General features: G+C 29.7%; 1 protein-coding gene across 4 annotated transcripts in view; it reads right to left on the reverse strand.

The window, feature by feature from the left end:
• Positions 1-2,779: 2,779 nt before the first annotated feature.
• LOC113554039 (GATA-binding factor A-like) overlaps positions 2,780-16,921 on the reverse strand; it is a 28,745-nt gene continuing 14,603 nt past the window's right edge. For 2 of the 4 annotated variants that reach the window (XM_026957691.1, XM_026957692.1), the window contains exons 3-6: positions 13,007-13,420; positions 7,033-7,220; positions 5,700-5,976; positions 2,780-4,210 (exon numbers count right to left, since the gene is read on the reverse strand). In XM_026957691.1, coding sequence (XP_026813492.1) covers positions 3,942-4,210; positions 5,700-5,976; positions 7,033-7,220; positions 13,007-13,420 — 1,148 coding nt within the window. In that variant the 3' untranslated portion in view covers positions 2,780-3,941. Of the gene's footprint in view, positions 4,211-5,699; positions 5,977-7,032; positions 7,221-13,006; positions 13,421-15,498; positions 15,516-15,558; positions 15,576-16,921 lie in introns of those variants that run through there. The other 2 variants (XM_026957694.1, XM_026957693.1) reach the window with 2 other exon arrangements.

Genomic DNA, 16,921 nt, shown 5'->3' on the forward strand with positions numbered 1-16,921 from the left:
TAAAAAAATGTCTAATCGCAGTTAACTTGACACTCGGTGACTCCGATAACCGAGAACACAGTAATAATATACAGCCATAGCTGAATGGATATTTCTAGTTGAAAGTCTTTTGAACAAGAATGTCATATTTTATGTAAGTAACGAAAAAATAACTATCGAGTAACGCGTGTACATACAATATTTTAGGAAATTACAACTCATTGCAACTCGCAGTATTTTGCAGACGGCAGTCGCCAGCCAGGGAGATACAATTATATATACCTTAATACCTATAGGTATAAGTGTGTAAAATGTAACATGTTGTACACACACACACACACACACATATATAGTATAATAATGTATATTAATACATTATATAGATTATTATAAATCAGTTAGTATCAATTGACTGACGAATGTATTGGTCCACTCAAAACCATATATCGTTTTGGCGCGTAAAACGTATAGCCACCCGATGATTCACCAATTCACAATATCCATCATTGGTGTGCGATTTGCATTGCCATCACGTTTATATACCGCTGGTTCGTGTGTTATTGGCGGCGCATCAGTTTCGTTTTGAATACCTGCGGCCCGTTTAATTCACTATTGCCGGACGACGCACCACAGAGAAATCGCGCGTACTCGCCGGTGCTAACGCTGGCCGGTCACCGTTTAATGGTCACATTTACATTGTCCCGTTGTGCATATTTTTATTGTTATCAATAAAATCGTATAGCCCGCGACACGATGTCGGTGATTTCACCACAGTATTTCAATACATAATAAATATAATGTATTATATCGTCACCATAGCCACAGTCGGTGTGTGTGTATATATATGGATCTCTTTCAGTACCGTCGTGCCACTGCAACTAGAAGACATGCTGACATTGCATTCAAAGACCATTGGTTGCGTGTCTCGTAATCTCATATCACACGATTTTTGTTATTTTTTTTTTTACTTTTACGCAATATCTTCTTGTTGAAACGACTCCTACACCGACATCGTATTTTTGTACGATCGCAAAATACCATTCGCGATTTGGATCGACTGCTTTATCGGTGGCGGTATAAATATATTTATGCGTCCCCGGTTGCGTTCGGCCCGCGTAAACGTCGTACACCGGGACGTTTATATGTTGACGTGCGTCCAAGTGTACCACCGCTTCATGGCGATCTACGACTCCACGTCAAACGCTTTAGTACGTTTTTAACGTTTTTATCATTGTTGTCCGGCTTCTTCGCCAGCTGTCCCATCGCCACCCGCCAACTTTTCTACCGTTTGTCGTTACCTTTGTACGTGCAAGCAACACAGTTTCGTTCTAACTACATACCACCGTTATCTATGACGTTTCGTGTCCGTCAAGCAGTCGGTCGCATTGTTCCGTAACGATTAATTACTGTCGAGCTAAATTAGTAAATTAGTAACGATTGCCATAACTGCTATTGTTGCACTACATCGTTATCCACTCCGGTACCGCTAGCGCATCGTGTCGCCGTCGCCGTCGGACCGCGCGATTGTAAAAAGCGGGTGCCGTTCGGCTGGCCGTAGTGGGTCTAACGCGCGTCTATAACCGAGCGTGCGACACCCGCGAACTCGTCACACCACGGGGTGCCGTAGAACGTGCATTGGTGACTTATCGTCAGACTCCGTGTCTCCTCTTTCTCGCTCGTATCCCTGATCTCGTATCGCTGACGTCCTATCCGACGGTTTCAGCTACGAACCACAAATCACAACTATTGTACGTACGTCGTCGATTTGTCTACAACTACTGTATCCTTCAACCCACGAAATCATCACATAACAGTGAGACAGTGATGAATTGGATTTCATAGGATGTTGGCTGATTCGTAGTCTACAGACGTTTTATAATAAGTTCTTTTTGTATAGTGTTCTGTCGTCTAAACTCTGAATTGCAAATGAACTCGATTCGAGTTTCGTCCGATGCTGTGCCTTCCAGACGACGAGTACAACGTTTGTTTATTACTAGCCAGCTATTACGTTCGTCGTTCTTATCGGGCAGCATTAGGATTTAACGTCCTTTTTGTTTTCCAAATACGATTATTTTTATGTATAACACGTAGTATGTATGACGGTTAGGTACAGAGCGTTACCGATAATATGCAGTTTTGTTTTTTAAGCAACAAAATGGATTTTGTTAAATTTGAATTTTATGATACGTTGGAAAACGATTCTAATCGATAACTGTCTACATTTTGGTAAATATGGTTACAAAACAATAATATTGAAATGGCGTGAAAAACGGTTTTTTTTTAATTTTTTTTGTTTTTCTGATTATAAAATGTATGTATTATATAAATTAATATAAGCTTAGCAATATATAATTATATCATAAGTATAATTTACCTAAACATAATATATTGTATTGTGTAGATTATTCTATATTAAATATTAATACATTATATTAAGTTCATTCTCAAAAGTATCAAGCAACTTAATACTTAAACAGACCAAAATGATTGAAATTCCTTTCCCATTCAACCCCATTGATAATATCACTTTTTTCAATATTTAAAATATGTAAAATACATTTATGTTTCAATGCATCTTGATTCATACTCGACATAATCCATATATTTTCTCACATAACGGGTAATATTTATATATTATTGAAAATAGTGCATAATTCAGTCGTCGTTCATTGCCAAAGTTAATACATCGATCTTATTACCAAAAACCATACAATTTTAACTCAAGCTTATGATAACTGGTTAGTTAGCATAGAAATGTGCAATAATTTAATACAAATTTATATTACTGTATTATACGTTTTTATACATCTGAAAACGGTTTTTATTTATGATTTTGATATAATAGTTTAATAATTATTATTAATACAAAATTTTTTTCATCATGATAATATTAGAGTAGAATACATTGAGATTGATGGATAATTATCATATGTGTTTAGTGTGACATATTATATATAATATACATAATGTTGAGGACAATATTATATTATAAACGATAGATACGCACCAACCGCATCATAGTATTTGTTACTACAACAATAACATTACGAATCGTAATTTACGATGATAGCCATTTAATTGTATACAATGATAAGTCGTAAATACATATTATCATATTTATAAAATAGTTTTTTTTTTTTTTACATTCATTCAGTAAATACAATACATATACTTACACATATAAATTAATAGTAAATTTACATAGGTACATAATGAAAAATAGCAATTTGGCATTTTAAAAGTGAGGACACGCGAAGAATAATTTCTAATATTTTGGAAGAAAACGTGTTATCTAGATCCCGGTAATAAAATGGTATGTACAATTTTTAACAGATAAATATAATTTGGTGAGTATTAATAAGCGTCGAACGAAAACTGTGGGTACAAACAATATACACGAATTAGTAAATCGGTAAATTTTAATGCTTATAACGTATAATATATACATATAAAAGACTAGACATATTTCAAAACAACTAGTCGTCAATAAGTTCTTTCGTCGTGCATGCCATTTAAATTTTAAATGGGTGTCGGACTCGGAACTAGAACGCACGATTGTTACCGCAATAAAATTTAAACACAATAGAAATACACGATTGACGTGATAAGCAAATGACTACAGTCCTAACCAAAGTTCTATGGGAAGATAGCGTGATACAATATATTGTACTATGCGTTCCAAAAATATACGTGTTTACGATAAATTTACAGTATCATTTTATCATGACGTTTTACTATACCTAACAAGTTTTTTTTTTTTATGCATTGCTGGTGTTGCAGTAGGTATATACGACGTATATTATAATATATTAATTTTATCAATATTATTGTGTATTTTAATAAGTCGAGAAATTGCAAGAAATCAAACGTATTGACTATATTATATAATATCAATATGATAATATTATGATAGGCTATACTATATATAACTATGTACAAAATCCAATAATGGCGGCTGCTGTTCAGACTTCTGTCTGTATATACAAGTTGGATTCTAGGACGCCATCAGTTTGTTGTTGGCGTGCCCGTTCAACAGGTGTTGGTAGTTGTGTGCCGGCACCGGAGCCTGAGGGAGCGGAAAACTGAAGCCGCTCAACTGGGGATGATGATGGCTGCCCTGTCGTGCTAGGGAAGAGGAAGTGTTCTGCGGCCACTGCAGCAGCAGCCGCTGCCGCCGCCGCTGAATCATAATTGTGTTCGTGTTTGATTTCCACCGCTGTATGTTTATTCACTGAAAAAAAAAATTTTCAATTCATTTTTATCAGATGGTCACGTGACTAATTTTAAGCCTGTTGGTGTGGTATAAATTTGGTAACTTAAAAACATAAAACACACGCAAATATAAACACGCAGGTATGCATAAAATAATGATCGAATATGCACTTAACAAAATGTATTGTTGTCTTAATTTTTTGAATTTGATTTTATGTTAATAAATAATATGCTCTAATAAGTAAAAACCTTAAAATATGTAAAATATAATTTTAGATTCAGTTTACTTCAATCCCAGATATTTATTTTTATTTGACCTCGATATTAATTTAACTATATATATATACAAAAAAAAAACATAAAAATGCTAGTTATATATACTATAAGCTTATTTATAAGTTATAACGTTCAACAGAAATTTTATTACTTATTTTATTGTTGAAAATTGGTAAATGTTTCTAAAAACTTATCTTTGTTTAGAATAATCATGTCGTTTTATAAATAATATACGACACTTAAAGTATTATTATATATTATAATTTATCATTGAAATTAATAAAAAATTGTAAGTTTATTCTTTTTTTTTTACTGATAACCGACACGGTGTTAAAAAATGTCTGTTTATCTTATCTTAAGTTTCATTTTGCACTATACATCTATATGTTAAACTGCATAATTAAAGTTATAAAATGTTGTCCAGGCGTATACACAGCTGCAAATGATAAGCAAAATCTGACATTTTGAACCAGCCATGAGAAATTCGACATTCAAGTGGAGCGTTGTCAATACAGCATACATATTATAATATGTAGATAATAATATATGATTAAGTATTTAAAATGGCTGCGGTAAATTCTATAATTATTACAAATTTATTAATACGCATTCGTGAGGCCATAATAATATAATAAGAACGAAACGATGTAGGTTATATACAATTTAAGGATCGGTTGAATCAGAATATACAAGAAATCCATGGCCTGCAAATTTAAATTTGAACTCAATGATTTAAAAATATATTTTTATCATAATATAATATTATTGATCACTCTATCACTGTATTGCGGACACTGGATGAACAAATTATTAAATATTTTTATTTTCCCGACTACTATAGTTAATAGTATAAAATTGTTTCAAATGTATAATAATTTATTTTACGTTATAGTTTAGTATAATCGAGTGTTAACGGCGTTAATAGTGTAGGTATTATAGTTTTATCTTGTTTTATTATCATACTATATATACAACTTAAAAGTTTTAATTATCTACCTCTTATTTTTATCGGTGTTTAATATTATTTTAATGACGAGACGTCTCTTAATATATTTTGTAAACTACTACAATTTCTTTCGTTGTTTTTTTTTAACTTCAGGTCAATCGATCATTACTTTTTTTATCACCCATTTACATTCCTAGAATTGACTAGTAACTCTACTTTCCACTAGTTTTCAGTCACGAATCACATAACTTGTGTTACCGTATAGGTATGAGATTTTTATACCAACCTAATAGATCTATGGCCGTGGAAGTGGATTGTCTATGATTTTCCACGTTTGATGAACCGTTAGAAGAAGAGGAGGATGACGAAGGCTGCTTCTTGGGTTTCCTCTTCCTCGTCTGGATACCATCTTTTCTCATCGTCAGCGGCCTATTGACTCCGTGTAGTTTATAATACAGACCGCACGCGTTGCACACGGGCTCGCCGTCGTTGTTTCTCCTCCACAAAGTGGTCATTCGGGTACCGCAATTCGTACACGACAGACCAAGGCGTCTGTTGGATGCCTACGGGGAAAATAAATTTAAATAAACTATGCAATAAATAAATAATGTAACGAATTATAAATGTAAGTACAATAAATGGACGATTGACACGAGCCCGAAAAGTAAACTACCTAGCTGTTATCAGATATCTGACATACCGGAATCTGAAATGAGTACTCTAATAGTCAAACAACAGTATAATAATAATACCAGTAACATACCTACTATTTATTGTTGTAATAATATAATGAAAATTGTCTAAAGATTAATTAGTTAATCGAGACGTTGAATTTTTCCGAAACAAAAATGACAAATATCATTAGAAATTATTAATATTAAAAAATAAAACGATTTTTTATGATTTCGTAAAGAAATTATTGTAATAATAAAACCCTCTCGCTATCGCTCACGTGATAAGGATAAAAACCTAAGAACATACGAAATGCACAAACATATTGAATAATGATTCAACAAAAAATTGTAACGGACGACGTTGAACCTATACATCTGGATATTATTACAACATTTCTAATTGTTAAATAAATTATGAAATCATAATAAAAATATGGTACAGACATGAACAATTTAAAGACTCGTTAGCGACATTTAACTTGATTTTTTTTTAGGATTATAATATTAGGCACACACTTTTAGTTAATTTTTATTGAATTAAGTAATTAAGTATAATCATAACATTGAAGTCCATTTAAGATAATGTATGCGTATATATTATATTATGAACTTTCAATGAGAGTATGGCCATGTTCTATAACTATATAAATACGTTAAAATTCACTAAAAAGTATGTGTGATTTCAATTCTCCACATTCCATCACTAAAAGTTTAACTAATGTGCCAAAAACGTTATGAAAAAGGGGGGCTGAAACTGTGATATAACTTCTATATTTGCTATAAAATAAAATATTTATTGAATACCTACATAAACGTCATCATTGATGAATTACGTTGTGTAAGACTTAAAGTAATTCGCACCCGTAATTGATAACCAATAGTGTATATAGCATTATAGCTACTATAAATGTACGTTATTACTATAATATAGGTATCTAAACTCACGGTCTCGAAGGCGACCAATCTTTTGGCAGGCTTGACGAGTGGTCTGTTCATGCCGTTCATTTTGTGGTACAATCCGCAAGCGTTGCACAGATAGTGCCCAGTTCCGTCGCGGCGCCACAGTGGCGTGGAGATTGCACCGCAGTTGACGCACTCCCGGCCGTCTCCGAACTGCAAATCCATTCCGGCGTCTGAAACACGATAATTTTTTTTTTAAATACAAATACGTGCTTATATAAGAGTTTTAAATTGCCTTCAAATTAACTAATATTAAAAAAAATAATAATAACTTATGTTTTACACTTACAATATAAACATAATATAAATATATAATATTAAATTTGAAAAAATGTAGATACATATTTTTGTATCTAATAAATAACTTTTATTTTTAACAATGTCAATAATATTATCAAAATCTATATTATTTAATATATTTTTCTCTACAGCCATAAAGCAGAAATATCTTTGAATTTTAATTATTAATTGTAGTAGACAATAACAAGCTCTATCAGTCTATATGGTTATACCGGCCCATCGGGAAAAGTCCCGATATCCCTTCGGCATTATCCACTACTGATAGCATTAAATTATTACTCAGTCACGAGATATAATAATTTAAATTATGTAGTTTACGGATGAATTTCGCATTTCGATCTCCACCAACTATTCTATTATATTATATTATATAGATACAGTCGGTGTGGAATTCCGTGTAAATAGCTTTATTAAAAACAGACGCGACCGAATGCCTCGTGTGACGTGAAAACAAATGATAATAATAATAAAATGTATAAATGTATTAAATAAAATAAAATAAAAGTATATAAACATAAGTGTGCGTGCATGAGTGTGTTTTAAAAACCTTATGGCGCCAAACATAAATTACCATATGAACGTGAAGGGGGAAGGAGCGCGCAACCGGTTAATGCACTCGGGACTAATTGATCGTGTTTGGTCCCTCGGGTTGAGTAATTTGTCATGTTCCGATCGAATCGGAGGTCGGTGGGGTTTTTTTAAAATATTTTCTTATTTTTTATATTCCATAATATTATATTATACACCTACAATAATAATAACGCCACCGCCGCCTTCGACGCGCCAACACACAACGGCGACGTCGGAGACCGCGACGACGACAACGACGAATATGAAGAAGAAACCGGTAATCGGGGTCGTCGTCGTCATCGTCGCCAAGAAAAAACGGTAGTCGATCGGTAATCGTCTGGACTGGTGATTCGACTTGTGTGAACATAGACCAACATTCAAACATACGCACATGCATAACCCTTATATAAAACATACTACCGGAGTATAATGCGGTGATATTTTACGGTCTAATAAGTTATTTTTTTTCATAAATATTTAACGTTAATCAATAACCATAGTTAGTAGGTACCTAAATGATTTTACCTACATGGCTGGTACTTGAATCGTAGTACGTTGATAATTCTTAAAATAAACTAAATTGCACTATTGTTATTTATGATGAACGGCATACTTTACTTTTTAAAAATTGCTAAAAATATGTACTGCGTAATACTTACGGATAGAAATATTGACGTATTAAAGGAAACGTCGTCGTCATCAATTGCCGGTGAACGATAATTCTGACGACTTAAGTTTAAAGAAATTCACGATCATTAAAGAATTTTGAAAAAAATACAAAGATGATTACAAATACAAAGAGAAGTAAATAACCTATATCCCTATACAATTGTTAAATGCAATGACACTACAGAAACAAACACGGTTACTAAATTATGTTTTAAAATGTCTAAGATAGTTTTAGTTTCAAATCGGGACTATTTGTATAATGTTTATTCAAGAGTGCTAGATAATCTAAAAAAATATTAGAGATAAAGAAATATAACTTATTGTATGTGTGATTATATATCATAAATATGATTATTCGTTAAAAGTTTACGTTGTTCAAATACTTTATCATAAAAACTCATAATTAAAATGACGAGAATCCGATTTTAAATAGCCCACTCCACAATACGTACACCACTATACACTATTGTACAAAAAATAGGTCTTACAGTCAAGTTATTTAATCGTTGTCGTTTTAATTTTTATACATTTTTAAGTGAGTTTTAAAGTTAATAAAAATTATTACAGATCTTGTAATCATTTTGTCAAACTTAATTATAATACTAAAGTATACTTGCCAATTACCCAGCATGTGTAATATAACTAAACAAAATTACACAAATATATAAGCGATAATCAATTAAGATTTATAGTTATAGATTTGATAGGTAGCTAAACGGATACAATTTAATATATTATAATATATTATTAACTATATTATTATATCAAGCCAGTAATATTTTATAACAATTAAAAATTTATATGTACCTATATACTTATCAAAATAAAAATATACTATGTATTAAATTGTTTGTAATAGTAAGTATGTAAGTATTAAGAGTCTAAGTATATACTTCAACGAGTATTATCTCACTTTAACAAATACTGATAATATTATAATGATATTAACGTTAATTTACTAATGATAATTTTAAAGAAAATACATAGCTTACTGTGTAAAACGATAAAAACATGATGTGCATAGAATGCTTACAAAATGTATAAAATATATAATTATTTTGACGGGCAGTTTATAATGTTATAGTAATAAATTACGTCGAACAGAAAAAAAACATTATTCACCGTCCATTAATGATGTTATTGACCAAATACCTACCTATGTAGTACAGACGTATATAGTTATTGTTATAAACCATTTATTTATTATACAAATAATATTAATTATACAAATATACTGTATCCAATAAATCTCTATCATTATCAATATTACCCATTTCATACGGTTATATTAAGGCGATTCGCTAAAAAATCACGTTAATTCTCACATTTATATATTATATGCAAATAAGGTTAATGACCGTCAAATCGTCGTTATAATATTCAAATCCATCGTCATTTACCGAACTATAATGATTGTAAAAAGTGCCGTGAAATCTACTAACCACTGAGATATACTATGATATTATCTTCCAGTTTATATAATAATTTGTCGCAGTCAATAATTAATTAATACACACAAAGTAAATTATTTGTGCGCATATCGATACCATATTGTATTTTATCATGCCGTACATATTACTCATAATATTTGTATTGAATATAATAATATTTAAACAAAACGAACAATTAAATCTGTAAAACAGTTTTTTTTTTTTTATTATATTGCTATAGGATACGGTTTTACTAGACATTTTGCATAACTGTCTAGACGAGCGGTTTACAGTAAGGATAGAACGATGTTATACAGTTACAATTATACAATAAATTATGTGTTTGTACATCTTGATATCGAGTCTCAAGTTACGTGTGAACGCATTTACTATCCATATCATTAAGACTGTAAAGAAAACCTATTAAGAAAATAAAACCTCACGTTCTAACAATTATCATTACCATCTACAAGAATATAATAAGTACTTCGGTTATAATTAAATCGATATTTTATGAATTATTATGCATGAATTAAATGTATTTGATTAAAAACACATTTTATTTGTACTGACACTAAGATATTAAGTTTTATCTACTATTAAAGATTTGATTTTCAAAGAAAATTTGAAATTTGAATTATTGTCATAGTATGAAATTAATGTGTATTGTAAAATAAAATTGATAAGTATCTAATTATGTTCAATAAACCTAAAATAATTTTATTATTATATTAGGTACTTACCCTAAAATATTTTTAGTCAATATTGTTATTTATGTATTATGTGTATTTAATATTTTTAATAATATTGTAAATTATAGCCACTATGGAATATTATATATATATATTATTTATCTACATAATGTTTACTGAAAATATATAAATACGGCAGCGTCGGCAGCGCATTAAGTGGCATGATGACACTTATACGTTATAACAATAAAACAATTTCAATTATCGAAATAAAAAAAGATATGGTGTTATAAATAGGCACAATAAACCTACAGACTACAATGATGGATGAGAACCATCGAGATGTCCATTCACTTTTTAAGATTGATTATAAAATTGTTATCTTATAATTATGTCTTAATCTTAATTGTAATAATAATTAATAACCTAGTAATATAATATATGATCAACTATTTATAATATTTTCATCAATATTTTATTATAAATTGTTTTATATATTATAAAATTAACAATAAATTTCAAAAAGCAATTAGATTATAATCAAAAATATATATTTATATACTATTAATGTATCACGTATTCATGTGTATACTTAAATACCAAATAGTAAATATAAAATAATAATAACACATAGATATGTCATATGTAGTTTATAAGAAATATAGTGTTATCATTGCTCAAACAATGAAGTTTGGATTATATTATTGATGATCAAATTTCATATTTGATTTAAGAACAAAAACACTAGACAGTTTAATGTTTACTAGTGTTTTTATTGAAATGATTAACTGTATTGTAAATTAATTTAATAATAATAATAATATAATTCAATTACTTAAAAATAACGAAAGTATAAAATTCGCTTGAAAATTATTTGATATTTTGATTTGTCTATTAATCCTCAAGTCTTAAAAAGTTAAAAAAAATATATGAGTCATAAGTCATAACTATAGGGTATAAAATAAAAATATAATATAATTAATGATATAATACTATTTTAATTTTAAATTATTTTTATTAAGGTGTTGATAGAAAATTAACTTATTAAAATATAAAAATTAACAGAAAAAAATTGTATTCTTTGATAAAATTATTAACAAATACAAATGTATGATATTGTAATCGGTTAAAATAAACTATGAATGATACATTTTTAAGAAAGTTTTAGTTATAGATAAAATTGTTTTCATGTCTATAAACAAAAAAATTAATAATACGAACAATATTATATTTTAATACTAATGATTATTTTTATTACCTAATACACATATCAACGTGGTGACTATATGCAAAATTATCTATATAAAAATATGTGTATAATTTGTGTTCAGATATTGAAGTTGTTTCAAAAATGGTAAAGTATTTAACTATTAAGTATTTAAGTAACTATTAGTCACAGTATATTAAAAAAAAAGTTCTATGAAAAAAATGAAATAAAATATTGTTGTGAACGGATAAAAAAACACAATTTGGTAACTAAATTAAAAGTTCTGTAATTTTATCAGTTGTTACCATAGGCGTGCTAGAGAGTGGTAACCGACAACCAAGATACCACATTGATATATGTTATGATTAAACTATAACTTCAATCATATTATTAATGAATTTAAATTATCTTTTTTTTTAAACAAAGGGTAAATACGAGTACTTTGAAATTCGCAGCGAAACGATTAATATATTGGTTTTATAATATTAATATTTTAATTTTTTATACACTCTTTTGAGCAATTGACATTCAATTTTAAAACTCGATTTTATAATTTGATAGCGATTTATGCAGATGGATAATAGGATCTAGTTGGTACTTTAGGAGGATCAAAAGTTACAAGGTTAGAATTCTTCTTCAAATGTTCGAACTCCAAATTGAAAATCTATTTTTATTTTCATTGTAATCAAGATCTATTTTCAACTGGTTTTAACAGCCTTTGCAGGTATGACTAGACTAATAGATGGTCAGATTTGAATCAGGTATTTTATAATTGTAATTTGTTATCTATACTTTTAACTCGGAGTTTAGAAAATGCGATGTTATACGAACTTTTCAAACCATTTAAAATGTTTGAATTATAACTCAAATTGTTCTTAAGTATCGAGAGATTATGAGGATTCGAAAATCCGTCTTCGATCAAAGTACCTAATTCGGATCGTCAAACGCTCATTGAATGGACGATCGATTACCTAGTTAAAATATACATTAAGCATACCAACCATCACAATAATGGAACGTCAAAATGCTATTATATTGTGATGTGATGTCAAATTGTCGAATAATGTTCGACTATAATGTTTTGGTCGTACCGTAGTGATGGGTCTGGAACGCGGTGGCCGTGGGGTTGGGCCACATAATGGCTGCGGCGGCTGCTGCGGCTGCGGCGCTCTGGTAGAACGGCGGGGTGGCCGACGACGGTGACGACGACATCGGGACGGCGTTCGGGTGTCCACCGGCGGGAATCCCGCCACCGTTGTTGTTGGCCGGCGAACCGGCAGCGGCGGAGACGTGGTGACTGCTACTCTGTGCCCGGGCCGGTGTGTTCTGCCACGTGTGCGCGGTGGCGCCTGGGACTGCGGCACCGACAGTGGACGGTGGTGGCGGTGGCAGCGGCGGCGGCGGTGGTGCGCCGTACTGGTGGTGCGCAAGACCGAACATATTTGGCTTGGACGACGGCACGTATACTATCCGATCGTGATGGTAATGACCGCGGTAACCGTTTTCTGTAATCACAAAAACCAACGCATGCGTTCATCAATAATTAATTTACACACATATAATACATAATAAAGTAAAAAAAATTTAAATTATGCAGTAAAATGCGTATCAGACCAATAATAATATATAATATGTTCATATAGAATAATACTGTTTAAAAGATAACGTATTATACTTTAGTAAATTGTACTTATTTATTTATTTATTTTTTTTTTAATTAATTTAATTGGTTATATTATATAAAAAACAATACGAGTTAACCATATACTTTATAAGCTAATGGACAATAAAAATAGTTGTTATCGATGTGTGCAATACAAAAATATTCATCCAAACGAATTGTTTTGACTTTTAAATTACCCAATAAAAAATTTAATTCGTTTAGTTCATTGGAAATAGGATAATTTGTGTTATACCAAAAAGTAAATGTTGTGCGTAGACTCCAATAACCGTAATGCGTTGATAAGAGCATTTTTTACTTAAAAAAAAATAAAAATCTCAAGAGAACCTCTGAATGTCTAATGCGAGAGTAGTCAATAATCGAGAAAATATGAGCAACACGAAATTTTAAAAACAGATACAGATGTAGATACAGCTATTAATTTATGGTAAATGAGTAATCGATAAAAAAATATACAATCATTATGAATTTCCGACCGTTAAAAAGAAATATCGGTGACCGGACATGTTCCGCGCGTTCTTTAAGTTAGGTCATCTACTATAGATGTGCTGACTCGTCACTGTTTTATTAATTTATACAATCACGAGTGAACTTTGTTTATACTCAAATCAATTTTATAATTTACTTTTAAAATATTAATTTTAACTTTTAAGTAAAAATATCGGTTTTTTTCAAATGTAGTTCAAGAATTCAGAAACATTGAATAATAAAGTACTCAAAAACCTTGAAAGTCAATAACTGCCTACAGTTTACCAAAAAAAAAAAAAAACAGATATCTTCAAAAATGTGTAGTTTCATATTCTAATGTAAATACATAAGAGACTGAAGAATACACATTCTGAATAACAGAAATACGAGAGGTAAAATTAAAATATAATTTATATTATATTCACGTAAATGTATTTGATATTTTTATTTTTTTTACCACATAAACATTTTGTATAAAAAAAATATCCAAATTATTTTTGACCTGATGAATGTTAGCGTTTGTATGACAATGATATATACCTAAGCAGCAATTAACAAATTGCATTAAAATATTTATTAGTACAAATATTATGCATTATTTAATTTTGATTATTAAAATATATTATAATTATTGCTATTATATACACTAAAAATTGAAAAGATAATTATCTATTTTATTTTCATTTTTTTTTTACTTATCATTATTATTTTTTTTTTTTACATAAAATAGCTTTTAACATGAATTATTAATAATTTTTATTATTTTGTACAATTATTTCATAATTGTTATTACTCGAGATCGAAATATTTATTATCAATTTTGTAAACTGAATTCCTAATTATAATCTATAGTTTTATCTTTGTTTTTACAATAAAGTGTAATTTATAAAAACCATTAGAAATTAGAATATTAGATGTTAATCTACAACTTCTTATTTTTTAATGTAGAAAACTATATCAACTATATTATAAACGCTAAACAGTAAACACAATATAATATAGTATACCTACTATTCTGTTAGACGTTAGTGTAAGTCCAATTTTAACTGAATATTTACAATAAATATTGTAAATAAGAATATCAAGAATCAAGACTATCTAATTTATTGTAATTATAATGATACTATAAATACTTAATGGCTGTATACGTAGCTTGACACAAATATTATGTTCCATCGATTAGATAACAGTATATAATATTTTAGTTACTTAAATCGTAGTACGTAAGAAAATTGAAAACAAATGTAGGACCAACAGCTGTTACTTATTAGTATCACTATATGAATTATAATAAATAACAAATAAGTTAATCTACATCATAATGGTATTTCAAACGAAAGAAAAAAAAAGAAATTATATCTACGATTTAGACATGTAAAGTGTTAACCACAATTTTCATTTACAATATAGACAATAGTTATCTTCCTCTCTTACCTTTTATGTGTGTAGTTATAATATATTATGTATAGAGAAAAACCAATTTTAAAAACGTACTTTTATGTATAACACCAAACTTTTAAAACGTAAATATTTAGAAAATAACTATTATGAATGAAATTTAAATAGGTAAAAAGAAACATATAAAATCAGCGTTTATAAATTTTGTTAAAAATAAAATATAATAACTTATGAGCTAGTTTTCTACGTGCGGTCCGAGAGTGCAATAAAAACGTTTTCAAACCGACGCGACGACAGCTAATCGCGTACGTAATCACACGCAGCGGACTAATGATAATTGTCGCGTTTCGTCGCGATCTGAGATTGCCTTTAAAAATTAAAAATACAATAATTTATCAATTGTATAATATTATATATTGTTTGATAAAAGACGGGGAAACGATAGTCGGACCAACCAAACGCTGCTGTCCCACGTGATATTTTAATATAAATATTATAATATATATTATTATTGTGTATGTGTTAAGGTCTCATTACACACACAAACCGTATATTATTAACATCAATCGAAATTATTTATTATAACGCCCCAAGTGTGTGTGTGTGTGTGTGTGTTTTTATTGTTGTGAGAGCGGGGTTCGCGGTGGGACGACGTGTCAAAGGTCAAGGCGTAAAAATCGAATCGATAACGCAACACAACGTTTTCTTAATCGGTCTTATCGGCATTTTTTGATTTTTATAATGTATATTTTAAATAGTTTTAATCATTACACGCACAGTATATTTCACTTATGTGTATAGTATATACACATCAAATGTCAGCTAAGCAAACGTATAAGCGCATACAAATAACGATAATATAACAACAGAATTCTCTGATTATAACGGATAAGTTTGGACAAAGATACACTCTCTCTCCCTACACCATCCGCTATCACAAAACTTGACGAAAGTATACTTTTTTTATCATTTATTTTATCGGCAATTTTCAAACGATAACTTTTAAATTGAATACCTATTGTTCTGTGTTCATTAATTAGTGTGGTAACATCTGTATTTCAGATAAACATCGAAAAAAGCAGATACTTAAATTAGGAAAAAAATAGTCACAAAATCTTTTAGGGCCCACACTATAACAATAATGGGATGCCAATTCTTAAAAATACTCAACATTTCTCGTATATGTTGTCAATGGATTTATCTATAACTATATGCATTTTTATAGGAATGATAAGTTGATGGCTTTACGAGTTAATTATATTTGTTATCTTGCGCATACAAACAGTTAATTATTAAATTAATATTGAAATATATCTGATAATTATTCAAAAATTAATTTTTTTTAATATTTTAAAAATATTCATGAAAATGGCACATCTTAGGCCTTATATACATTATGGCAGATCCGCAGATAACCTATAGAAAAGTCTGGATTTTCCCGGTAGACCCACCGCCCACG

Source organism: Rhopalosiphum maidis, chromosome 2, assembly GCF_003676215.2.
Source record: "Rhopalosiphum maidis isolate BTI-1 chromosome 2, ASM367621v3, whole genome shotgun sequence".
Taxonomy (NCBI): Eukaryota; Metazoa; Arthropoda; class Insecta; order Hemiptera; family Aphididae; genus Rhopalosiphum; species Rhopalosiphum maidis.